General features: G+C 45.9%; 1 protein-coding gene across 1 annotated transcript in view; it reads left to right on the top strand.

Moving 5' to 3' along the window:
* The first annotated feature begins 13,705 nt into the window (after nt 1–13,705).
* TUB (TUB bipartite transcription factor) overlaps nt 13,706–26,503 on the top strand; it is an 88,223-nt gene continuing 75,425 nt past the window's right edge. The window contains exon 1 of the mRNA XM_055423430.2: nt 13,706–13,877. Coding sequence (XP_055279405.1) covers nt 13,822–13,877 — 56 coding nt within the window. The 5' untranslated portion in view covers nt 13,706–13,821. The remainder of the gene's footprint in view (nt 13,878–26,503) is intronic.

Raw genomic sequence — 26,503 nt, 5'->3', positions numbered from 1 at the left:
GAGTGGGTTGCCATTTCCTTCTCCAATGTGTGAAAATGAAAACTGAAAGTGAAGTCGCTCAGTCGTGTCCGACCCTTAGTGACCCCACAGACTGCAGTCTACCAGGCTCCTCCATCCATGGGATTTTCTAGGCAATAGTACTGGAGTGGCTTGCCATTGCCTTCTCCATTGGAGAGGCTAGCTTGGTACAAAATAGGTGAACAAAGCTCCTGGAGATGCTTCTTTTCATAAATCTCCTAGGGCCCACTTTCATTCCCATCAGATTGTAATCTGCAAGTCCCTCTATACAAAAATCTTAAAGCTTCCACTTTTCAGGAGGAACTCTCGTCCAGGCCCCGACTATCAAAACTATCTAGGGCTTTCCATCCAGGGTAGAGTGGTACCAAAGCTCATAAGTAGTCCTGGGCATCCTATGAAAGAGCGCTGCCTGTCAGTATGTTACTAGAGTTTGGGGCAGGTGAGTGAGGGGGCCCTCTCCAAACTCTGGAGGTTGGGAGAAGATGGTACGAGGCAGGATCACATCCAAACAGTCCCAGGTAAGACGACTCAGCTGATGGGGGTTTGAGAGATGGATCGAGGTAAGGGGTAGCTGAGAAACCCCAAATTTTGACCTAAAATGCAGCTGAAGAAGGGACCTACTTGGTTTGAGTCCTCTGAAAGTAAAATGTGTGGCAAGGACTTGGGGGGAAGGTAGTTGATGGGGAAGGCAATCTTTTAGAGTCCTAGAGTTGTCATTTAAAAAATACCACAAACTTGCTGTCTTACTCTTGCAGTTCTGCAGACTGGAAGTCTGAAGTCAAGGGGGTTTATAGGGTTATGCTCCCTCTGCAGCCTCTGGAAGAGGTTCCTTCCTCACCCTTTCCAGCTTCTGGTAGGCCCAGCTGTCCCTTAGTTTGCAGCTGCAGCACTTCAGTCTCTGCCTTTGTCGTCATGGCATTCTCCTTGTGGCCTGTGTCCATATATCCCTCTTGTAAGGACACCAGTCATACTGGATTAGGTCTCACCCTACTGACCTCATCTTAATTTGATGGTATCTTCAAAAGTTCTGTTGCCAAATAAGGTCACATTTGCAGATACCAGGGCTTAGGACCTCAGCATATCTTTGGGGAAGAGGAAGGCACAATCAACCAATGATATCCTCCAAGAAACAAGTGAATGGGGACAAGGAGGGGAAGAAATACAACCGATGGTATTGAGCTGGTCATTTCCATCTCACTGAGAATTGTCCTGCAGAAAGACTTGAAGGCTGGGACCTTTAACCAGTTCTCCCATTGGTTGAAGAATTTCTTAGGAGATTATTAACTTCCTCATACTTGCGGGCTGCTTGCACAGGTGGTGGACTGAGCATACTTTTCCAGCTAATTAGGAGAGCTTGAAGTGGGATGCAAGCACTGTGCGAAGAGCTGTCCACCACAGCAGTGCTGAAGTCAGGGAGATTATGGGCTATGGCACGGAACCAAAAGTGTCTGCAAAGATACACCCTTTGCATTGCTCAGATCTGCTCATGACCCACAATAAGTCAGTCCACTCTGTCGTTGACTTTTTTTGTTTTTTGTGTTTTTTTTTTCTTTTGGCTGTGTGGGATCTTAGTTCCCTGACCAGGGATTGAACCCACTCCCCCTATATAGGAAGCACAGAGTCTTAACCACTGGACTACCAGGGACTTTTAAAGGCAGTGGTCAGCTGAAAGCTCTACGTTTAAAAAGAAAAACTTTCAGCAGGAGAGTCAGTAGAATATAGTAAGTGTAGTTCCCCTGCTGTGGTTGCTCCTAAGCCACTATTAATATTTATCATCTCTTTCCCCCACAACCCACCTGCCAAAGGTGGTCTGATTGCTTGTCCTGAGGTTGTGAGCCTTTGGCTTTGCCATCATCAGGTGGTGGTGGCTGTGGTTGCCTAGTCACTGCCATCACCAGGCCTGAAAGCAGCAAGAGCCACTCCAGCACCCAGGTGTCAGATGACCCCTCCTTGGCCCCATCAGACAGACTATCCTTACCTCTTCTGGACAGTCAGGGGTGGTCACGCCCTCAAATATAGCAATTCTCTTTTACCTGATGGTCCACTGGCACGGAGAGCCCAAAATGGAGAACTTTCCATGTTAACCAGTGGAAGACGTCCCCCCAAGGACCAGAACCAGTCCCCAGGGTGATGATGAAAGGGGTCAATTCTGCTTTACCCCTTGACTGCTTGGCCCTGTGTGTTCTAACTACCAGGCACGCAGCACTGTTTATCAGCCGATAGCTTAATACATGTACTGCATCCTGGAGGACAGTGACCTGATCCATGGTTGTCATCCCAAAGCTGGCTCCTAGGTGAAGTCTTCAAAAGGGCATTCCCACTTTCCACCCTTGGCTTCCAGGTAAGAAGAATATGGTAAGACCCCTTGTTGTACAGAACCATTGTCACAGTCCTTCACCATAAAACACACCCTTCAGCTGAGATTTCACTCTACAGGATCCTGGGTTGATAGCCATTCTGTGAATCACTGGAGAAAAGACTACAGCAGGGAAGATGAGTCTATATTCAGAAAAGCTTTCAGTTCCAGTATGGACACCCTGCTGCCCTCTGCAGGGTGGAGGGAGTCTGATGCAACCAACTTACCCGGTGTTGCGGCAGTCGCCTCAAGGAATAACAGCATAATGAGGATCCAGCCTCTGCAATGAGCATTCAGCAGTAGCAGTACACAAATCTGCCTCGGTGAGAGGAAGCCCTGTCTCTGGGCCTATGCCGAGATTCCATCTCTGTCACCTTCCCACTCTGTTCGTGGGCCCAAACTCTAGTCAAGGATAGAAACTGATACCCACCAGACATCATTCTGTGCAACAGATGCTTTCTGATGAGCACTGAGATTCAAAAAGCTGCCCAGTCTGAAGCCGCTCCTGTTAGTCCATCCACACCCCTTTCCCCAGACTTCCTTCTCCAGTTTTCCAGTCTTGCTTCATCCAGGCCTCTGACCACCCAGCTGAGTTACTCCCCACTGCCCAGAAGTCCATGTGTATTCTCCCCTCAGGCCGTGCCTCCCTACCTGCAAAGCCGATGGCCACGTGTACTGCCCACAAGAAGGATTTCCCTCACCACTCAACATTTAGCACTCCTCCTGAGTGGGTGTGTGATACTGCTGCAATTCATTTTTGTTTTGCACATCGTATGAAGCCAACCCATCCATAGGCCAGGGCTCAAATTTCTGTTCTATAGCTATGGCAGTCGGAAACACCCCCACAGGTGTGAATGTGAGCTAAGAGAGTAGGTTGGTGCAATAGGGGTATGACATGGAGTCTAAACCACCTTTCCATGCAGTGTCCTTGCACTCCCTGAACCTGACCCAAAAGTACTACTGTCATCGTACAATGAATCGTCCATTTAAGACTAGTGCACATAATCACCCCGCTAATGACTGGGCCAACTTAACGACCGCTGACCCAGACTACGATGGGTGTTTCTGGTCACGGTGTCTTGATGGCCCATTTTCAGGTCTTTACAGGCTACCCGGGCCCTATAGCACACCATGAGCTGCTTTTTCAAGTGAGTGATTCTGTGTTGCCGAAGGCATGGCTTAGCTCTCAGACCTAAAGATCTCCTGTTGGAACTTTCCACAGACTCCACTCAGTGTCCTCACCTAACAGAGGCCTCTGGCACTGTTGGACTTTTGGGTCATTGAACCCAAGACTCAGGGCAGCTGGGACCTCAGCTTGAACCTGCTGAAGACGCCTTTCTTGCTTTAGTCCACATTTAGAGCTGGAAGAGATAGTGCATTCTCTCATCTCATAAAATAAATCCTACCTTCCAAACCCCCTGTCACTCAATAAACTGCCAACATAGTTCCTTTAAGGCTTTGTTCTCCAGAACCAGACTCTGAGGCACAAGTGATTTATTAAGGAAGTGCCCCTAGTGATGTGATGGTAAATGATCAACACCTGCCTCTTTGGAATGAACATAAAACCTTGATATATGTGTACTAAGGTGTTTCAGTTGTGTCTGACTCTTTGTGACCCTATGGACTGTAGCCCGCCAGGCTCCTCTCTCCATGGGATTCTCCAGGCAAGAATACTGGAGTGGGTTGCCATGCCATCTCCAGGGGATCTTCCCAACCCAAAGATCAAACTTGCATCTCTTATGTCTCCCACATTGGCAGGCGAGTTCTTTACCACTAGCGCCACTTTTTTAAATATTTCCACCGTGGTAAATGCTCCCACCATAACCAGTTTAAAGCTACAGACAATGTTTCTGAACGTGAAGTTGGGAAGAGATGCTAACAGTTGGCTCTTGGTTCTGGCCAGCTCCAGCGTGCTGCTGGAATGTTGCTACAGGAGACAAGGAAAGCAGTGGGTGCAGGACGACAAGGAAGTAAACAAGAGTGTGAGCTCAAAGTCCCGCCAGAGTTAGAGTCACTGATCCTACTAGCAGGCTCCAGAGGACAAGTTTCACCTCCGTGATACACGTGGCCAGACAAGGATGCTGTACTTTCATACCCGTGCACCTATTAACTGTTAGGCAAGAGCCACCCAGCATGGAGGTAAATTCCTAGGTACCTATGTCTCTTGTTGTAACTTCATAGTGTGAAGGCAGTCCCCTGAGGAAGAGGCACAGGTGTTAGAAGCAAAAGTCCATCAAAGCTGTTGGTGAAAGTGAAAGGTGGGCAGGACACACATAGAAACAGGGGAAAAGGGACCCAAAAGGATCTGAGTGAAGCACCAAGGCTGTCTGCACCAACTCACTGCAGAACCATCACATATCCAAGTTATAGGGAGCGTAGTGTCAGGGCAAACAGACCAACTCCAGCTGCCCTTGCCTGAGCATACAATCCTGAGTCATGGGAGAGTACTCCCAAGTCAGTAAATTCTCACCTGTCTAACCTTGTATTCCAACGTCCCCACCCCAATCCTAGCCCAGCACCCTCAAGATCTGCTCGCGCACTTGTTCTCCATGTTCCTACTACTATGTATCAGACAGGGTTAAGCAGAGAAGGAGAACACTTTCTCCAAAACCGAGTGCCTTACTGAGCTAGTCATCCCTGTAGTAACTGGGGCTCACTCTTAGAAGGAAACTGTGAAGAGCATGTAGAAAGGCCAACCACCAGTCCCCCACTAACTGGGTGTTTGTCTGAGGGTAACTCTTACATGCTTCCCTGGTGGCTCAGTTGTAAAAGAATCCACCGACAATTCAGGAGACCTGGATTCGATCCCTGGGTCAGGAAGATCCCCTGGAGAAAGAAATAGCAACCCACTCCAGTATTCTTGCCTGGAGAATCCCATGAACAGAGGAGCCTGACGGGCTACAGTGCATGGAGTCACAGAGTTGGACACGACCGAGCAACTAAACAATAACACTTACACTTACAACAACTCTTACACTTCCAGGCAGCACCTGTGCCTGTCCATGCACTGCATTTCCTTCAGAGAAATTTCTGAGCCAGAAAAAGCAGAAACACCATGGCAGTTTCTTTAGATGGGATGCTGGTAAAACATGGAACTCTCCACCACAGCTGCGCTGAAAGCAGGTAGGTCTGGGGTGGAGGGCACAAGGTACTATGAACATTTGCTGCAGAGGGCTTGTCTCCAAGAGAAGTTTGTCATAGCAATCCAGGTATCACTCACATCTGGGGAGGAAGGCTCTGCACAAGGAGAGACTTGGAAACAAAGGCAAGATTCAAACTCAGGGTTCCTAGGCTTAGACCAGAAGGTACTCTCTGAGGGTCTGCAATCTAAAGCATGTGTTTACCAAAGGGAGAGGGGTTATGTGACACACATTTTTAACAGCAGGGTTGGGTGATACTGCCAGCACTGCAGGGGTCTAGGATTCTGGGGTTTTCTGCCCTGGTAAGTAGAGACAACTTAGCGACTAAACAACAAACAAAAGTTCTTGCATCTCCTGCATTGGCAGGCGGGTTCTGTACCACTCGAGCCACCTGGGAAACCCATTATTCAGATCTCAGCTCAAAGGTTACTTCCTCAGGAAAGGTTTTTGCATCCTATCAGACTAGATCCCCAAATCCCACCATCTTGCACGTATATTCTCATAGCATCCAATACTACTTTCTTATCATAGCTTTTAAATTTTTTTAATTTAAAAAAATTTTTAGGCCTTGCTATGTGCCTTGCAGGAGCTTAGTTTCTCAACCAGGGATCAAACCCATGCTCCCCTTCACTGGGAGCATGGAGTCTTAACCACTGGGCAGCCAGGGAAGTCCTCTTATCATACTTTTTTAAACACAATTTCTAATAATATACTTGAATACAAATGTCACAGTAATAAACCTCAGGTAAGCAAAAATATAACTTTCCTTCTATTTCTCTCTTACAAACAGATCTCTAATACCTATGTCTACCAGTGATAGAAAATTTAATCTTTCCAATTCAGGGTGAACTCATGCTCTTCTGGAAGTAACTTAATCCTACTTCAGTGAATAGTCAATTCAGAATTCTCCTTCTGCACAGAAAGGAGTAAACAGCAATAAACCTCTCTTTAGGAAGGTGTGCTTGCAAGTTTGGTGATTGGCTAGCATCTGGGAATTTGGATTTCAGGAGGGTGCCCCCCAATTCCTAATAAGAATGGCTCACTGTCACTAATGTGTTTACAAACAACATAGTATATGCTTTCTTTGGGGATTCCAAATTTTGTTACGTGCTTGGCAAAAGGTGCCTATACAACCAGCCCCTAATAAAACCCCTGGGCATTGAGTCTTTGGTGAGCTTCTCTGTTAGACAACATTTTGCAGGTGTTGTCACAAATTATCGCTGAGCGTTTAGCTGGTCCTATGTGGAGACTCCACTGGGAGAGGAGCCATGGGGAAGCTCATGCCTGGTTGTCTCCAGGTTTCATCCCGTGCATTTTTTTTTCCCTCTGCTGATTTTGCTTTGTATCTGAACAGAAAAGGGCTAACTTAGCAGGCTTAGGTTGCTCAAACCTTACACATTCCAAAGAAAGTCTCATTTTCCCGGCCTGGTCCTTAGCCTGGATCCTGGGAGATAACCTTTGGCCCCTTAGAATATTCTACCTGTTAACTGCTTCACCAGTTTGACCAGGTAAATTTATCCTAATAAAATGATTGATGTAGTAAACTCTTTCTGCTCTGGAGAGGCAGGAAAATTGTCACGGTAGGTCAGTCTTACAGTCATGGCACATGGATATGACTTGCCCTCCTACATAAACCTAGGTCACCAAGGATTGGGTGAGATTCCCTAGTTGGCAACGTTGTTGCTGGGAGAATTACATGTGGTCTAACAGGCTTCCACTGGGAGGAGTCACCTACACACTTCTGGGTGATTTTTCTTGCTTCCCCTCAATGCCTTTTCCTTGGACTGACTTTAATCTGAAGCCTTTCACTGTAATAAACCATAAAACCAGGAGGATAAGAGCTTCTCTGAGTCCTGCAAGTCCTAGTGGATCACCGATCCTAAGGGTGGTCCTTTGGACCCTGACATAGTATCCTTTCCCTATAATAAATGATAGCAGTGAGTAATTGTATAATGAACCCTGTGAATTCTTTTAGCAAATCATCAAAACTGGGAGTGGTCTTAGGGATCCATGTTATTCTCCATCACCCTTCTTTCCCACACTCCTGAGAAAGAGGGGTTTCTTTATCATCCTGAACTTTAGGGAAAGGAAAGTATCTGATCCATGAGCATCATCTCTGTAAGAGCTGACTTGTCTAGTTCTTGTGGCCACACCTGTCAACTTTGTTCTTGTTTGCCACCCCAGTGTAACCTCTCTGGTCACTGGATCCATGTACTCTGAATCCTCCTCAGCCAAACATTTAGGCCCATTTGGGTCCTCCAGGCCTTTTAGCCCTTTCATTTCCCTTATAGAAAGCCCAGAACTTTCCATGGGATTTTCTGGTGCGAGATTAAGGAAATGAAACCCTGTGAGCCCCTGGTTCCAAGACCAGGGGAGCTAGTCTTAAGTCACCCATTATTGATGTTCCCGCCTCTGGCAATGCATGCTGGGAACAAGGTACCTATTTCTTACACACTAAGATTCCCACAAACTTCACTGGGGTTTCTGCTTTCCTCCATATTATTCCACCTTGGATTATTTATATCACCATAAATAATCAGAAAGAATGCAATGTTCTTTCTAGTTATCTAGCTACTCATTATTAATATTCAGATTAACTTTCCATTTATTTTCATATTTAACTTTTTGAAAATTCTCAATAATTGATACATTAAGAACATTCACAGTTATCATAAATATTGCGATGCGGAGTGATACAATTATAAATATACATGGTGGAATTTCAACCTATAAAGTACATGAAGTGATTTTTCTGCCTAGAATGTTTGTTGATATTTGAAAGCAAACGTTCAGATGTTAATAATACATCCAAACAAGGTGCCTTCTTCATACTCGGGATGTTATATTCAAGTTAGAGGTGATGGGACCCCCATGATCACATGATTGTTGATCATTCACAAGTTCAGGGATGTCAGATGTGACATTCGGTGACCTGGCCTCCACTAAAGCTGAAGTCAAACTGGAGTTTATACCTAGTTCCTGTCACTGCTTTTTCTGGTGAGAATAAAACAAAAACCAAAAGTAGAACAAAGTGTGTAGGCAGATATTTCTCCCAAACCTTTGATGTCAGATCCTGAACTCCTGATGCTCAACACACCTTTTCATTGCAAAGTCAGCTCTTGCAATTGCTCTTGAACTCCCTACCAAAACTTATAAGAGCATTTTTTGTTGTTGCTCTTGTTGGTTTGTTTACTTGTTTTGGAGCTTCAAGGTTGAACATTGACTTTGACAGATGTCTTTTCACAGCTGGCCTTGCCTGCTTTCTTGATCAGGCTTCCAAAAAGCTCACAAGTATCGCCTCCATTCAATAAGAAGCAGAACTATCAAGTGTGAGCTTACTTACCTGGGAAGATGTAAAGGCCTGTTCCTGCCTTAGTGGAGGCAGGGATGCTAAGAAAAATTACCTGTCAACTTGTGTGGACTTCTTAGATCCCCATCCCCACCCCTCTCTTCATTTACAGAGAGCCCTGAGCACTCTAGAATAGGGCGGAGCAGATGCTCTTGTGAAGATGTTCCTGCCACTCTGCCCCTTTAGGATGGAGAGGAAACAGGTGGAGGTTGATGAGGAAGGTTGTCATGTGGACTGTTCATTTGGGCCTCTGAAGGTGAAGCCACTATTCTGTGAGCATGAGAGTGGGGATGTTCCATCACCTCTGTAAGGTCATTCAAAGTACCAGTCACCCAGAGATGAGGCCCAACTCTCTCAAATGGACATCTTCACCTCTTGACCTTAGGCATGTTAGTGGCAGGATGACTAGGAAAGAAATCCCGTAGGAGAGTCTACCTTTTGGAACCAGGATATAGATATCCACAGATGACCAGAGGGACCCTGCATTCACACATTTCGTGTGATGGCTCTGCTTATTTTCCTGTTTTTTCCTCTAAAATTAATGACATCATTAGAGATCTAGCCTGTTCTAGATCTGAGAACCCAGGGACTGTGTCCACCAGGGTCAGAGTGTTAAAGGAGGGGTGCTGCCTATTAGACTGACATGGGGGTAGCAGTGCAAACAGAAATTGAAGGGAGAGGATGAAACTTCAGGGCTCAGTGGAGGGCGCACCTGGTTCTAGCCAGCAGGACTTCCTTCCAGGGTTTTATTTTGGGGAGTACTCAACTTGTCTTAGGATCAGGAGTCATTGCCTTACAGAGCCTTTCATCCCTGTTACACCAGAGGAGTTTTCCTTCCAGGTGTTTTCTCTGAGATGCAGACTCCCAGGTCCCTGTTCCTTACTTTGCCATGGTGGACCCTTGGTCCTGGGTCCTCTTCTGGATTTCTCTTTGCTCTCCCTGAAATGAATTGGATGATTTGGCCTTGCCCAGCTGAGGGATTCCAACTTCCTGGAGGGTAGCCAGGACCCCAGTTCCAGGGGACCACTTTCCTGTACTTCTTCATAGATAGTCCCAAGTCCTTCAACCTGTGAAGGCAACACTTTTCTTTAAAATGCAAGTAGACTATTTTTATCTATCTCTTTTTATCTGAGGAAGTCTAGCCTGCCCTCCGTAATTTGCTGGAGGACTTCCAAGAAGAGGTGTGCTCTCTTGGTCTTTGCTTTTGCATCCCCGCTCCAAACTTCATTCTCGTCCCCATGAGCTGCTCAGCTTGCTGTCCTTCTGCTCCACTTTGTCTCACGTGTGCTCTGTGTTCTGCCTTCTGCATTGTCCAAGCATCATTTCAGCAAGGTGATGCTGCATACACATTGGACTTCTACTGAAGACTTGGGGGTAACTGCACAGCACCGCAGAGCAGGAACCAACTTACAGTAGCATGTTAGATATCTGTGTTCTTCAGGTGCCCTGGCCATTCTTGCCCAGGAATTTCTCATCAGCTACATTCTCTCTTAGACTCTAGCCTTCTGCCATTCTCCCTCTCCATCCCCAAGCTTTTCTCCTGTATTCTCTCTCCAGACTTATTCCTCCCACCCATCATTTAACTACCCTACAATAGCACTGACATTCCTAATGTCTTACTAAGCAGGGCAATCAGTAGCCTTGTTGTAACTCCTTAATGCAGATAAGCTGAGACCCTTCCTCTCATAAGCAAAAGGCTCATTAATCAGCTTTCAAGGAAAAAGCACCAGCTCCTTTGAGATGAATTCTTCCTGCCTGGCTATCTATGATGTAAAACAACCACTATTTCAGAATGCTCACAAGTTCTGTGGGTCAGGTGAAGTCAGGGCAAGGATGACTTGTCTCTCCTCCATGATGTCTGAGGCCTCAGCTGGGGAGACTCAAACAGACTTGAAGGGGTAGAGGGTGTAATCTTCTGAGGGCTTCTTCACTCATATGTCTGGTGTTTAGTTGTTATAAATTGAAGGTTAGGTCAGCTGAGACTGTCAGTGGAAGCATCTACATATGACTTGCTGCTGCTGCTAAGTCACTTCAGTCGTGTCCGACTCTGTGTGACCCCATAGACGGAAGCCCACCAGGCATCCCTGTCCCTGGGATTCTCCAGATGCTTTAAGACTGCTGCACAGCTTCCTCCCACAGAAACCTGACACACAGCTCATGGTATCGACGAGTCCAGAGCCCTTTCTCTGGGGCTTTGTCAGGTTCTTCCTTCTGCCTAGTCCAGCGTTCCTCTGGGATGTCTAGGATATAGCTTCCCTACATCTTTCAGCCCTGGACAACCTCCCTACAACTTTAAGGACAAGTGGCTTTGGGCTTCTTATCTGTACTTATTTGGGTGTCAGGATTGGGAGGTGGAGATTTGGGAGTCTAGTACACCTGTTATTGCCTCTTACAACTACAAAACTCTTGTCTTGTGCCAACAATCTGATTCCCTGGGGAGGTAGAATATGCATTTATTATTACCACCTCCATGGACCTCCCCAAGGCAGGTTACAGGGGCCCGATAACCAGTGCCCGATGTCAGTCTCAAGATGTCTCTGTGACTGCTGACTCAGTTCTCATGGGTTGGAGTGGGTGATGCTGCTGAAGCAAGTCTTCTCTTATTGTGAGAGTTCCTTCTGAGGTCCTATTGCCCTTCCATCAGTCCTTTGGAGAAAAAAACATCCTTAGAAGCTTGTCTTATAACACAATGGTCAGGAGCAGTCACAATGTCTGTGGTATGTAAGTTAGTCTCTCAGTCTTGTCTGACTCTTGGCAACCTACCAGGCTCCTCTGTCCATGGAATTTTTCAGGCAAGAATACTGGGGTGGGTTGCCATTTCCTTCTCCAGGGGATCTTCCAGACCCAGGGATCAAACTCAGGTCTCCTGTATTGCAGGCAGATTCTTCACAGTCTGAGCTGCCAGGGAAGCCTGTGGGGGGCCCCCACAAACTCACACGTTCTCCAGATAGGAAAGTTCACCCATCACCCCTACCCAAACAATGAAATAAACCTTCACAGAGTCACAATGGATTGATTCTGGAGTCCCAATCCACTACTCCTGAGGTTAGTGGTGTGCCAGAAGTCTTACCATCAAGATGTGGTTCATAAGCAGTAGTTGTTTGGGAGGCAGCCTGTGCATGTCAGTCTGTAAACCCCCAAGGGGGAAACAGTGTCTGCTTGCTGTATATAGCATTCTGCTGAGCACCTGGCCCTTGGCAAATACTGGTTAATGATGCTTCGGTGCAACTCTGAGTGGTTACAGAGATGATTGAATTGCACAGTGTGGCAAATTTCAAAGCTATAGGGATCAGCAAGTTATGTAAGTGAGAGAAGCTGGCTGCCTGGGAGACTGATGGGAGAAACATGCTCCTGTAAGGACAGAAGCCACTTCTCTGTTCTGTACCTACGATGTGGAAGGAAGAACAGACTTGCCAGATATTCTTAGTTTTTAAGACAGAACAAAAGCCCAATCTGACAAATTTCCCAATTTTTGTGTTGTCTGCTTGCTGCTGCTGCTGCTGAATCGCTTCAGTCGTGTCCGACTCTGTGCGACCCCATAGACAGCAGCTCACCAGGCTCCTCTATCCCTGGGATTCTCGAGGCAAGAATACTGGAGTGGGTTGCCATTTCTTTCTCCAGTGTTGTCTGCTTAGTTACTGAAAAAGAAAAACCTGCTCAGGACAAATGAAAATACGTTTGTGAGCTGGATGCAACAGGTGAGCTGCCAGTGGCAAGCCCTGTGATCCAGGAGGTTAACAGGCAAGGCTAGTTTCAAGGGAGTTGACCCCGATCCTTGGATTAGTGTAGGTTGGGCCCTACGGCGGCGTACTCCACCTCCAGGGAACCTTGACACCTCCACCCGGACCCTGCCTCAGCCTGTTAGCGTAGCCTCCCCACAGCTGAGGCACTGGGAGGTCCTTCTTAGGCTTCTCCGACCTCTGCAAGAAGATTATACCTGTAAATCCCCGAGCCAGGAGCCCGGGGTGGGGGCAGGGAATGGAAGGGGGGCGGGGCGGAACCACTGCGCGGTCGGCTCTCTGCACCCAGCCCGCCTCAGCCAACGGGCTCCTCTCCCGTAGACACTCGTCCCTGGGCCACCCTCAGCCAGGTGTAGACGAAATTAAGCCAATATACCTGGGTTTTTTTTTTTTTTTCAAAGGATTTTGAGTGGTAATGGAGGGAAAACATAAAGGAAAATAAACAGAAAACGATGGCCCTCAAGTGGGAGTGTTTACAGAACTTGGTCTTCAGAACCCAAGGGGGACACAATATGCCAAGGGAATCTGGCTGGGTTAGAGGGAGGAAGAAGTGGATTTTCTCTCGGGTAAGGAGGAGGCTGAGTCGCGACAGTTTTAGGAGAGGGGGCACTCCAGTGGTTAAAGGTTTTCCCTGATGAAGGCATGGGAGCGGGGACATGGCGGGAATCTTTGAAATTCCGAGATAGGTTTTCCCTTTCCTGAGAAGGGAGGCAATAGACCGTGACAGGTTTAATGGATAAAGATCCCACGCAGAAGGAGGGCGATGGGGGCGGGGAGGGACATCTGTCCAGGGTGGTCTGTGTTATCGGGTGTTCATCCCGACCTCCTACGCCCGCAGAAGGGAAAACCTCTAAGTAGTCCCTGTCCCGGGAAGGTTTGAAAAGAGCGGTGCCCTTGTGACTCCGGAAAAGATGGAACGGTTGCTATGGCGACGTAGAGCACACATCGGAAATAAATAAATAAGCAGCTCTGGCTGCAGCAGCCGCGCCCCCGCGGGACTCGAGCGCGGGGGAGGGGGCCCCCGCGGGCCCTGGTCCCCGCAGCCCGCGCGTCCCCGCCATTGGCAGAGCCGGAGGGGGGGTCACCCCCCGGAGGAGGGGCGAATGGTACAGTCCTCCGCCCGCGCCCCGGCCCGGCCCGCGGCTAGCAGGCGAGCTCCGGTCCCCGCGCCGCCGCCGCCGCCGCCAGCGTAGTCCGAGGCGGAGTCGGGAGGCGGAGATGGAGGGAGTCAGCAGCCACAGGACCCTGTCCTACAGCCGCTGGAGCTACGACAGGTAGGGCGGGCGCCTGGAGGATGGGCATCGCAAGGACCCTCCGGGCGGCCCTGAGTGGGCGCCCTCCGCAGCTCGCACTTTTGCGGGAGAAGCCGGCCCTCGCGGGGTGAGAGCGGGTGTGATCGCCCAGACCACCCCCGCGACGCCCCGCAATCAGGGTGCACTCGGACCCTTGAGTGTCCGGGACGGTTGAACGGAGAGCCTCGGATATCCGAACCCGGAGCCGAGCGGGAGTGTCCTCACACCTGCGGGGCAGAACCGTCGGAGGAGGGCACCGGGGCTCTGGGACCCGCGAGATGGCGCGCACCTCCCACCCCTCCCCCACCGCACCCCGGCCGCCCCCGGGGCGATCCGCGCTGAAACAGCGCGAAAGAGCTCCAGGGACTGCGGGGCGGGGCGGGCGCGTGGGGCGAGAAGGGGCGCCCCTCGAGTACGGGCCGCGCCCCCCTTGGCGCTGCAGTCGCTGCCTGGGTCTGCGCCCCGCAGGGCCTCGGCGAGGACAGGGCTAGCCCGGGACGGAGTGCCCCGGGTCGCTGTCGGGGACCCGCTAGTCGCTGCCTGCTGGGCGGATAGAGGTGGCAGCCCGAGGCCGGCTGTTGGGGCCCCAGGAGGGACACCCGCGCCCGCCGGGTTGCCAGGCTCAGTGTCCTCCCCGCGGGGATGCAGAGCGGCTGCCGGCGTGGGCGGTTTGGAGCCGCGCTCCCCACGCACTTCTCCGGGAGGAAGGGATCAGCCATCCTTCTGATGAAATGAGAAAAATAAGAGCAACGGAATGAGTCGGTCATAGAACAGAGTAGATTTATTCTGAGATTTGGGCCTTTCTACCTTTCTTGGTGTGTTAAATGTCACCCCTCTTTTAAAATGAAGTCATGATGATGGTAAATGGATTTTTGATGTTGCTTTTGTTAAAGTTCATAACCCCTTGTCAGTCTCGAGAAAGCTGAAGTTAATTGCTCTGATCCGTGGCCCTTATGGTGAGGGCTGGAAGAGAAACTTCCTTAGCCGGGCTGCTCTCATCTCCCTGAAGTCTTACTTCCTGGCTTCCTTCTCTCGCCTCTGCTTAAAACCTTCCTGCATCTCCGAAAGCCCTTGTGTTCAAAGATTCAGAGGAACAGGTGTCCCTCCTGCCTCAGGCTTATTCCCCTGGGACCCCCTCCTTACCTCCCTCCCTGGGTCTCACCTCCCACTGACCCCATCCATCTTCATCTTTCCCTCTTTACTGGTCATCTCCGTTCAACCTGTAAACCTCTTCAAATCTGTTGTCTTGTCTCCCTCCGCAGGTAGGTGCGGCTGGGTCACCTCTTCCTTGGCTTTCATTGCCTTCTTTAAGGAAAAAGATCAGTTTGATGCAGCTTCCTCATCCACCCTTCGTTGCACAGCCCTAGCAGTCAGCCCACAGTCTGCCTCACAATTCCAGTGAACTTGCTCTTTTGAAAAGCAGTGCTGTCTATGGAGAGAAACTCTAAAATGATTGAAATATTAACCTTAAAATAACAAAACTTTCCAGTATGTGTTCAGATCCCAAACCACGCATTCATTCACTTAATCAACAAACATGTACTGAGTGCAAACTAAGGGCTCTGGAGATAAGGATATAAAAGTACATTACTTCCTTCCCCCACTTAAGCTCACAGTCTAGATTCTCAGAGAAATACATGGTAGCATATGCAGCAAATGCATCTTGGGACAAAAAAAGCATGATCCATCACCCTTTGCTTGGATTCTGTCACTTGGATTCTCTTTTGTCCCTTTTCCTTTCCATTTGGCCTGAATTTCTTTCCCTGGCCAAATATCCCTTGGTGCCAAGTGATTGTTGTACCATAGAATTCTGGAAAGCAAGCTCAAACTCCTGCTATATAATCTGTAACAGTAACATGAGATTATTTGTAGCTTAATCTTCCTTAACCCACTACCACCACAGTAGTAGGTTTTAGGTGGTGTTGTAGTGCCTATTGATTAATTCAACTGTTTAATTATCATCCTTCTTCCTTGGATCTATTTGGCCTGTCAAATGACCTGAGATTTCTGTTTTTAAAAAGTTGATGTTACTGTCTGTTGTATAAGAAATTAATAAAATTATCTGTTTGATTTCAGGTAAAAAAGAAAGAAATACATAGTAGCATTATACCAAAGGTCTAATACATATATGGGATGAAATATTTAAATTAAATTAATTCTATATAGTAACTAAACTTTTTTCCCCCTGCATAAACAAACAAAAGCAGCAAGTCTCTAGAATTACACAGCCTGAATTCAAATCCTGACTCCACCTAGCTAAGCTTAAACACATTACTTTTCCTCTCTGAACTTGTTCCTTCATCTGTAAAATGGAGAAATATCATGAGCTAGATAGATTATTAGGAGAAGGAAATGGCAACCCACTCCAGTACTCTTGCCTGGAAAATCCCATAGATGGAGGAACCTGGTAGGCTACAGTCCATGGGGTCTTGAAGAGTCAGGTACGACTGAGCGACTTCACTTTCACTTTTCATTTTCATGCATTGGAGAAGGAAATAGCAATCCACTCCAGTGTTCTTGCCTGGAGAATCCCAGGGATGGGGGAACCTGGTGGGCTGCCGTCTATTGGGTCACACAGAGTCGGACACGACTGAAGTGACTTAGCAGCAGCAGCAGCAGATAGATTATTAAATATAAAGGCCTTAGCATTCTGCCTGGGACATAGTAATAAGTGGTACCTATTGCTGGGAATCCTCTATAGCTCAGATGGTAAAGAATCTGCCTGCAATATAGGAGACCCGGGTTTGATATGTGGGTCAGGAAGATCCCCTGGAGAAGGAAATGGCAACCCACTCCAGTATTCTTGCCTGGAGAATCCCATGGACAGAGGAGCCTGTTGGGCTACACCCCATGGAGATGCCAAGAGTCAATGCAACTAAGCAACTTTCATTGCTGTCTTATTAATAAATATTGTAAAAATCTCCTGTGGGCTTCCCAGGTGGCGCTAATGACAAAGAACCCACCTGCCAATGCAGGAGACAGATGCAGGTTCAATCCCTGGTCGCAAAGAGTTGGACATGAATGCCTGGAGAATCCCAGGGACGGGGGAGCCTGTTGGGGTTCTGTCTAAGGGGTCACACAGAGTCGGACACGATTGAAGTGACTCAGCAGCAGCAGCAACATCATGAGGAACGCTGGGCTGGAAGAAGCACAAGCTGGAATCAAGATTGCTGGGAGAAATATTAATAACCTCAGATATGCAGATGACACTACCCTTATGGCAGAAAGTAAAGAGGAACTCAAAAGCCTCTTGATGAAAGTGAAAGAGGAGGGTGAAAAGGTTGGCTTGAAGCTCAACATTCAGAAAACAAAGATCATGGCATCTGGTCCCATCACTTCATGGGAAATAGATGGAAAAACAGTGGAAACAGTGTCAGACTTTATTTTTTTGAGCTCCAAAATCACTGCAGATGCTGATTGCAGCCATGACATTAAAAGACGCTTACTCCTTGGAAGGAAAGTTATGACCAACTTTCTGCATATTAAAAAGCAGAGACATTACTTTGCCAACAAAGGTCCGTCTAGTCAAGACTATGGTTTTTCTCATGGTCATGTATGGATGTGAGAGTTGGACTGTGAAGAAAGCTGATCGCCAAAGAATTGATGCTTTTGAACTGTGGTGTTGGAGAAGACTCTTGAGAGTCCCTCATACTGCAAGGAGATCCAATCAGTCCATTGTAAAGGAGATCAATCCTGGGTGTTCATTGGAAGTATTGATGCTAAAGCTGAAACTCCAATACTTTGGCCACCTCATGCGATGAGTTGACTCACTGGAAAAGACTCTGATGCTGGGAAAGGTTGGGGGCGGGAGGAGAAGGGGATGACAGAGAATGAGATGGCTGGATGGCATCACCGACTCGATGGACATGAGTTTGAGTGAACTCCAGGAGTTGGTGATGGACAAGGAGGCCTGGCGTGCTGTGATTCATGGGGTCGCGGAGAGTCGGACACGACTGAGCGACTGAACTGAATTGAACTGATGTATCAGTTATCCATTGCTGTGTAACAAATCACTCCTAAATTTGATGGCTTAGGATAATAACTGTTTGAGTTAGCTCAAGATTTTGTGAATCAGCAATTTGGGCTGGACAGTCAGGTAGTTTTTGGGCCAAACTCAGCTTTTCTTGGCTACACTGGCTCACATGTTTGGTACCTCAGCTGTGAAGGCTAGTCCATCTGGGGCCTCTCTCCTTCAAGCACGCTAACTCAGGTTTCCTTACATACTACTAGAAGGGTTCCCAGTGAGAGAAAAGAAGCTGTAAGGCCTCTGGGGGCCTAGGTGTAGAACTTGTACAGCGTCACTTTGCCACACTGTTACTGGCCAAAATAAGTCAAAGGGTAGGGAAATAAGTCTCACCTCTTGGAGGAGCTGCAAAGAATTCATGGCCCTTTGTTATAATATGCTGCTGCTGCTGCTGCTAAGTCACTTCAGTCGTGTCCGACTCTGTGCGACCCCATAGACGGCAGCCTACCAGGCTCTCTCGTCCCTGGGATTCTCCAGGCAAGAACACTGGAGTGGGTTGCCATTTCCTTCTCCAATGTGTGAAAGTGAAAAGTGAAAGTGAAGTCACTTAGTCATGTCCAACTCATAGCGATCCCATGGACTGCAGCCCACCAGGCTCCTCCATCCATGGGAGTTTCGTTACAATATGCTACCTACATTTTAAAAATCGTTGCCTCCTCTTGATTCCCACCTTCTAAATGTGAGCACATGCCAAAGCTCTCTCTCCCCTTTTCCATTCCGTTTCATTCCATTCTATTCTCAGTTATCAACTCAATGCTTTTAATATAGAAATCCATATCTTCAACCCCAATCTTTTTAACAGGTTTTTTAAAAGATTAATTAATTTTTTTGTTGTTGCTCTAGGTCTTTCGTTGCTATGCGAGGGCTTTCTCTAGTTGCTGCAAGTGGGGACTACTCACTAGTCGAGGTACATAGGCTTCTCATTGCAGTGGCTTCTCTTGTCGCAGAGCACAGATTCTAGGGTACACAGTAGTTGGGGGTTGTGGGCTCTAGCGTGCAGGCTTAGTAGCTGTGGCATACAGGCTTCGTTGCCTCACAGCATGTGGAATCTTCGCAGACCAGGGATTGAATCTGTGTTTCCTGCACTGGCAGGCAGAATCTTAACCTCTGGATCACCAAAGAATTCTTCAACCCCAGTCTTTTTGTCGAGCCTAGCCCTACATCTCTACATCTCACAACTAACTCAAGGTATTCAAAGTCGGACCCTTCCCTGATAAATCTATATTCTCTATTTAGATTCCCTGATAGTCAAATGAACACCTCAAGACTTTGACACTGACCTTGAACTTTCCAAGTCTAGTCATTTCATCTGTCTGTCCTTACCTCTACAACTGATTGTTAGGAAGATAAAATGAGACGATTTATCCAAAATAACTGGCCCAAAGTACCATTAACTCCATGTGTTCTCAACAACTTGGCACTTGGCTAACTACCTTGTATCTATTGAGGCTCCAGTCATTATCCCTAGAGCTTTCAACGCCCATGTCAATGACTAAACTAGTACTCCTTCCAATTTCCAGATCTTCCTATTCTAGAGGCTTCTGTTCAGTTATTTACAGGATACATTCCTAGATGTTGATACCTGGAATTGCTTGACTTCTGCCATCACACACATGATCATCCCATTCTCTAGGATGATACTATTGTGTTCTTTAGTGCCTCATCTCTGCATATTCTCTGCAGCCGTTTCCTGGCCTTTCTTCTTAGCTTCCCAGCCAGGACCACATGAGAGATCATTTGAATTGCCCACTCCCATCACTTGGTATCTCCTCACACATGCTCACGGCTACCCTAGCCCTGTCTGGATCTCTGCCCCCTCTCTTCTGGTGGCACCAGAACCCTGTCACACAAACTACACAGCTGTGCGGGTTGTCCTCACTTGCATGGTCTTCACCGCAGCTTGGCTGTCTCCATCATCTCTCAATCTTTTCATTCCTCCTGGTGTACCTTCACTCGCATTTCCCACAACAGCTTTTCCAAAGCAAGACTCCTCCTCCTCAAGACTCCTCTCACTTGACCCTTTCTCCATGTCCGCAGACTCTAAGCAAATGATAATGCCTTTGAGAAAAATTGTTTACTTCCAGCTTGATCTTCTGTAACTTCCTGCCTCCGCATCACTTCTACTGCACTTCAGTTACTCCCTTGTGGGGACTTTTTCATTGTTTCCACATCTTTCTGTTAGAAACCATTCCATGATAAACATCCTTGCTTAAGACAAAACTTTTTTAAACTTTATTTTTATTTTATATCTTTAAAAATATTCACTCATTTATTTATTTGGCTGTGCGCAGTCTTAGTTGCAGTGCGTGGGAACTTCAGCTGCAGTGTGCAAACTCTTAGCTGTGGCATACAGGATCTAGTTCCCTGACCAGGGATTGAACCCAGGCCCCTTGCACTGGAAATGTGGAGTCTTAGCCACTGGACCACCCGGGAAGTCCCAGATAACATGTTTTTCTCATGATTAATTATTTGATTACAAGAGGGGTTGTTAGTTTCAGATTTTGGGATTTTTGATAGATTTTTCTCCAAAAGGAGTGAATTGATTTGTATTCTCACATTTAGTCACTTGAATGGCACGGTTGTATGATTATCTATTTGTGAGTTTGACCTCCCAGACTCTGAGACTATGTAGTATAATTGTTCAGAACTTGAATTTTGGATCCAAAATGACCTGACCTAGAAACCCAGCTCCCTCAATAATTGGTTATGTAATTTTAAAGCAGTGACAATTTCTACCTACAAAAAAGATAATAATAATTGTACCTGCCTCTTGAGTAGGCCCATTCACTTAATATGTATTTATTGAGCATCTTCTAAATGCCAGACAATATTTTAGGTATGCGAGACAGAGCAGTGAACAAAACAAAGTGCTTGGTCCCAGAGTTCTTACTGTCTAGTGGGGGAGATAGACATAGACCAAACTATTATATATATGTAAAATAATTATATATAATAGTTTGTCCTGTTTTTATATATATATATGTATGTATGTATGTATCAGTGCTAAGTGAAACATGATCTGGTTAGTGTACAGAAGAAAAATAAAGCAGGATAAGGACAGAGTCTGACCTCATGGGGGTTGGGGTGGTAGTGAGTATGCTGTACTATATAGTGTGGTCAGGGCAACTCTTTCTGATAAGGTGATGTTCCAGCAGAGACCTGAAAAGAGCCAGAGAGTGAATTGTGTGGCTAATGGGGAAGAATGTTCCATGGAAGAGAAATAGCGAGTAAAAAGGTCCTGCAGTAAGAAGGAGCCTATTGTCTATTTGGGAACAGCACAGAGGCCAGTGTTTCCTTGTGCCTCTTTATAATGTGTTGTGCTCAGTCACTTCAGTCCTGTTTGACTCTTTGCAACCCCATGGACTATAGTCCGCCAGACTCCTCTGTCCATGGGATTCTCCAGGCAAGAATGAATACTGGAGCGGGTTGCCAGGCCCTCCTCCAGGGGAGCTTCCCTATCCAGGAATCAAACCTGCATCACTTACATCTCCTGCTTTGACAAGCAGGTTCTTTACCACAGGTACCACCTGGGAAGCCCGTCTCTTTATAATACTTACTTCCAGCTCCCCCTCCCCCACAAAGTCCTACTCTCCCCATCCTCAGGGAACTACAGGTCCTATTTCTTTGCATTTCCTAGAATTTCATATAATGGGAATCATTCAGTATGTACTCCTTTTTGGTCTGGCTTCTTTCATGCAGCACAGTTACTGTGATATTCTTCCATGTTTTACATGGCTCTGTAGTTCATTTCTTTTTGTTGCTGAGTAATATTCCATATATGGAGATGTCATAGTTTGTTTATCCATTATCTGATGGTAAACACTTGGGTTGTTTCCACTTTTTGACTATTACAACTAAAGTTTTGTGATGATATAAGTCTTTGTGTGGACATGTGCTTTTACTTCTCAGCAGTTAACACACCTAGAAACAGACTGGTTGGATCATATGGTAGGTGTACATTTAACTTTTTAAGAAACTGTGCAACTTTTCCAAAGTGGTTGTAGCATTTTACATTCCCACAAGCAGAGTCCCAATTCCTCAGCATCCTTTCACAAACTTTGTAGGGTCAGTCTCTTTCATTTTAGCCATTCTAGTAGGTATGTAGTAGTATCTCATTGTGATTTTTAATTTGCATATATTTACTGAGCGTCTTTTTATGTGCTCATTTGCCATCTATATATCTCCTTTGGTGTCCCATTTTTTAAATTGGGTTTTTCCTTATTGTTGAATTTTGAGAGTTCTTTGCATATTCTGGATACATTCCTTTATCAGATATGTGACTTGCATATATTTTTTCCAAGTCTATGGCTTTTTTTTTTCATTCTCTTATGTATTTTGAAGAGCAGAAGTGTTCACTTTCAATGCAGTCCAGTTTATCTCTTTCTGTTGTTATGTATTGTGCTTTTGGAGTCATATCTAAAAAATAATCGCCTAACTCAAGGTGACAAAGGTTCTCTCCTAAGAGTTTTCTGGTTTTAGGTTTAACATTTTGTGTCTGTGCTCCATTTTGAGTTAACTTTTGTATATGGTATGAAGTTCATTTTTTAAAATGAATATTCAGTTGTTCCAGCACCATTTGTTGGAAGGACTACTTTTTTCTCCTTTATCATGTGTCTATATATTTATTTCTGTATTCTCTGTTCTGTTGATCTTGTCTGTCTTTTAAACAAATTATTTATTTAGTTATTATTATTTTTTTTGGCTGTTCTGGGTCTTTGTTGCTGCATGGGCTTTCCTTTACTCGTGGCGAGCGGGGGCTACTCTCTAGCTACAGTGTGCGAGTTTCTCATTGCAGTGGCTTTTCTTGTGGTGGAGCACAGACTGTAGGACTTACAGGCTTCAGTGGTTGCAGTGCGTGGGGCTCAGTAGTTATAACTCCCAGGTTCTATAGGACAAGCTCAACAGTTGTGGCCCGTGGACTTAGCTGCTCAGCAGCATGTGGGACCTTCTCTGAGCAGGGATCGAACACGTGTCTCCTGCTTTGCCACGTGGATTCTTTACCACTGAGCCATCAGGGAAGCCTGATCTTGTCTTTGTTGATGCCAATACCACACTGTCTTAATTACTATAGCTTATGAGTCTTGGAATCAGGTAGTTGAGGACCTTCAACTTTGTGTTTTTTTTTCTTTTTCAAACCACGGTACTCATCTGTTACTCCACAGTTGTGAAGATTTCTTCCCAGTTATTACAGTGTTTGTGGTCCTGCCTGGGGGCCCATCCGCAACCCAGAATCAGGCTACACTGCAGATAAAATCCGGTGGTTTCTTGGAGAGTGTGGAGCCTGAACCACGTGAAAAGGATGATTTGGAGAGGGCCTCTCATCGAAGCCCTGGAGATACCAGGATGTTCTTTTTCAAGGTTTTGGCTATTCTGGGTCCTTTTTATAATTTCACATTAATTTTACAATGAGATATTCAAGTTCTACAAAAGCAAAACAAAAGCCTACTGGGATTTTGTTTAGGACTGTAGATCAATTTGAGCTTTCCAAGTGGGACTAGTGGTAACAAACCTGCTTGCCAGTGCAGGAGACGTAAGAGATGACGCTTTGAACCCTGGGTTGGGAAGATCCGCTAGAGGAGGGCCTGGCAACCCACTCCAGTGTTCTTGCCTGGAGACTCCCTTGGACAGAGGAGCCTGAAGGGCTACAGTCCATAGGGTCGCACAGAGTTAGACACCACTGAAGCGACTGAGCACACACACAAAATATATGTAACCTAAAATTAGCCATTTTGGTGATTCCTAAGTGTGTAATTCAGTAGCATCAATTACAGTCACAATTTTGTGTAACAATTACCACTACAGATTTCTGAAACTGCTCATCACCCCCAAACAAAAACTGTGTGCTCATTAACGAATAGCTCCTCATTACCCTCTTCTCCCAGCACCTCTAACTTACTTTCTGTCTCTATCAATTTGTCTATGGTAGATATTGTATATAAGAGGAATCATGCAATATTTTTTCTTTTGTTCTGGCTTAGTTCACTTAGATAATGTTTTCAGGTTTCATCTATGTTGTAGCATAGATGAGATTTCATTTTTTTAACAAAAGTTTTTTAAAAATTATTTATTTGGCTGTGACTGGTCTCAGGATCTTTAGTTGCAGCATGAGGGATCTAGCTCCCAGACTGGGTATTGAACCCAGACCACCTGCATTGAGAGTGTGGAGTCTTAGCCACAGAACCAGGAAATGGCCAGGAAAATCCCTTCATTCCTTTTTTGGTGGAACAACATTCCATTGTATGGATATACTGCGTTTTATTTATCCATTAATCTGTTGATGGACACTTGGGCTGTTTCCGCCTTTTGGCTACTGTGAGAATGCTACTGTGAACACTAGTGTGCAACCTTTTGTTCCAGTCCCTGTTTTCAGTTCTTTTGGATATATACCTAGGAGTGGGGGTTTCCCAGGTGGCGCATGTGGTAAAGAACCCACCTGCCAATACAGGAGACATAAGAGATGCAGGTTCGATCCCTGGGTCAGGAAGATCCCCTGGAGAAGGGCATGGTAACCCACTCCAGTATACTCACCTGGATCCCATGGACAGAGGAGCCTAGGGGGCTACAGTCCATAGGGTTGCACACGACTGAGCAACTCAGAGCACAGAACAAGGTATACAACATGATGTTTTGATATACATTTATATTGTGAAATGATGACCACAGTCAAGCTAATTAACATTACCTATCACCTTGCACCTCACATAGTTACCATTTTCTTTCCCTTTTTTTTTTTTTGTGGTGAGAGCACTTAAGATATAGTCTTTTAGCAAATTCACGAATTCAACACAGAGTTGATAAATGTAGTCCCCATGCTGTACATTAGAGTGTCAGGATTTGTTGTTCTTGCATATCTGAAACTTTGCACCCTTTAACTAACAGCTCTCATTTTCCCCATCCCTCCAACCCCTGCTGATCACCATTCTCCTCTCTGCTCCAATGGCTCTGACTGTGTTAGAGTAATATACAAGTGATACAAAAGAGTATTTTTCTTTCTGTGCTGGTTTATTTCAGTTAGCATAATGTCTTCCAGATTTATCCACATTGTCCCAAAAGGTAGAATTTCCTTCTTTTTAAAGACTGGATATTATTCCCTTATAGCTATAGATATAGATATAAAATTTCTCTTTGTCAGCCATGTATTGGTCCACAGACATTTAGATTGTTTCCATATCTTGGCTATTGTGAATGATGCTGTGATGAACATGAGGGTGGAGATATCCCTTTGAGATCCAGATTTCATTTTTTTCTGGATATACTCTAAAGTTGAATTGCTACATCATATGATAGTTCTATTTCAAATTTTTTGAGGCATTTCCATTCTGTTTCCCACAGTGGCTGTACTAATTTATATTAGTACCATCAACAGTATACAAATGTTCACTTTTTTGATAATGTTCTTTGAAGCACAGCAGATTTTAACTTGGACAAAGTTAAATTTATCCCTTTTTCTTTTGTTTATGCTTTAGGTGTCTTATTTATAAATCCATTGCCAAATCCAAGGTCACAAAGATTTACCACTGATTCCTTCTAAGTGTTTTGTGGCTTTAGAGCTTATATGTAGGTCATGGATTTATTTTGAGTTACTTTTTGTATATGATGTGAGGTGGGAGTGCAACCTCATTTCTTTTGGAAATCCAGTTGTTCTAGCACATCTGTTAAAGAGACTGTTCTTTCCCCATTGAATTGACTTAGCACTCTTGTGAAAAATCAATTGACTGTATCTCAATTTTGAAAATTTTAAAAAATCGATTGGCCATAGATATATGGATTTATTTCTGGACCCTCTGTTCTATTCCATTGGTCTGTATGTCTATCCTTATGCCCGTACCTCACTGTTTTGATTACTGCAGCTTTGTTATAAGTTTTGAATAGGAGACAAGGGAAGGGAAGCAAGACATGACCTGTACTAAACATTTTAGGAAGAGCTGAGACTCCCAAAGGACTGGCTCACTGAGATGGTACAAAAGGGGCAGAACTTGAGCTTTGGTATTAGACAGACCTGGTTCAAGTCCGCAGCTCCACCTCTTACTAGCTGTGTAAATGGAGCACAGTAAGGGAAAATCCTTCTTGTTTTGGTTGATTATAAAAAATCATACTGCCACTTGTGAAAATAAAAGAAACAAAGGTTGAACAGTTTAGAAGTATATCAAGTAGATATTTAATCTTCTTTAGTCTTAGTTTGGGAGAAGGCAATGGCAACCCACTCCGGTACTCTTGCCTGGGAAATCCCTTGGACGGAGGAGCCTGGTAGGCTACAATGGGGTCGAGACGAGTCGGACATGACTGAGTGACTTCACTTTCACTTTTCACTTTCCTGCACTGGAGAAGGAAATGGCAACCTACTCCAGTATTCTTGCCTGGAGAATCCCAGGGACGGGAGCCTGGTGGGCTGCTATCTACGGGGTTGCACAGAGTCGGACACGACTGATGTGGCTTAGCAGCAGCAGCAGCAGTCTTAGTTTCCCCATCTGTAAAATGGGGTGATGGTTTTCTTATAGTGAAGGCTCTTGTGAAAATTGACTGAGATAATCCTTGTGTACCCTTTCAGGTGGGCTGTGGATTAGCAGGAATAGACCACATACAT

The sequence above is a fragment of the Moschus berezovskii genome, chromosome 14 (assembly GCF_049115385.1).
Source record: "Moschus berezovskii isolate FMDL1 chromosome 14, NW_MosBer_1.0, whole genome shotgun sequence".
NCBI classification, from domain to species: domain Eukaryota; kingdom Metazoa; phylum Chordata; class Mammalia; order Artiodactyla; family Moschidae; genus Moschus; species Moschus berezovskii.
This window is presented reverse-complemented; position numbering and strand designations above follow the sequence as displayed.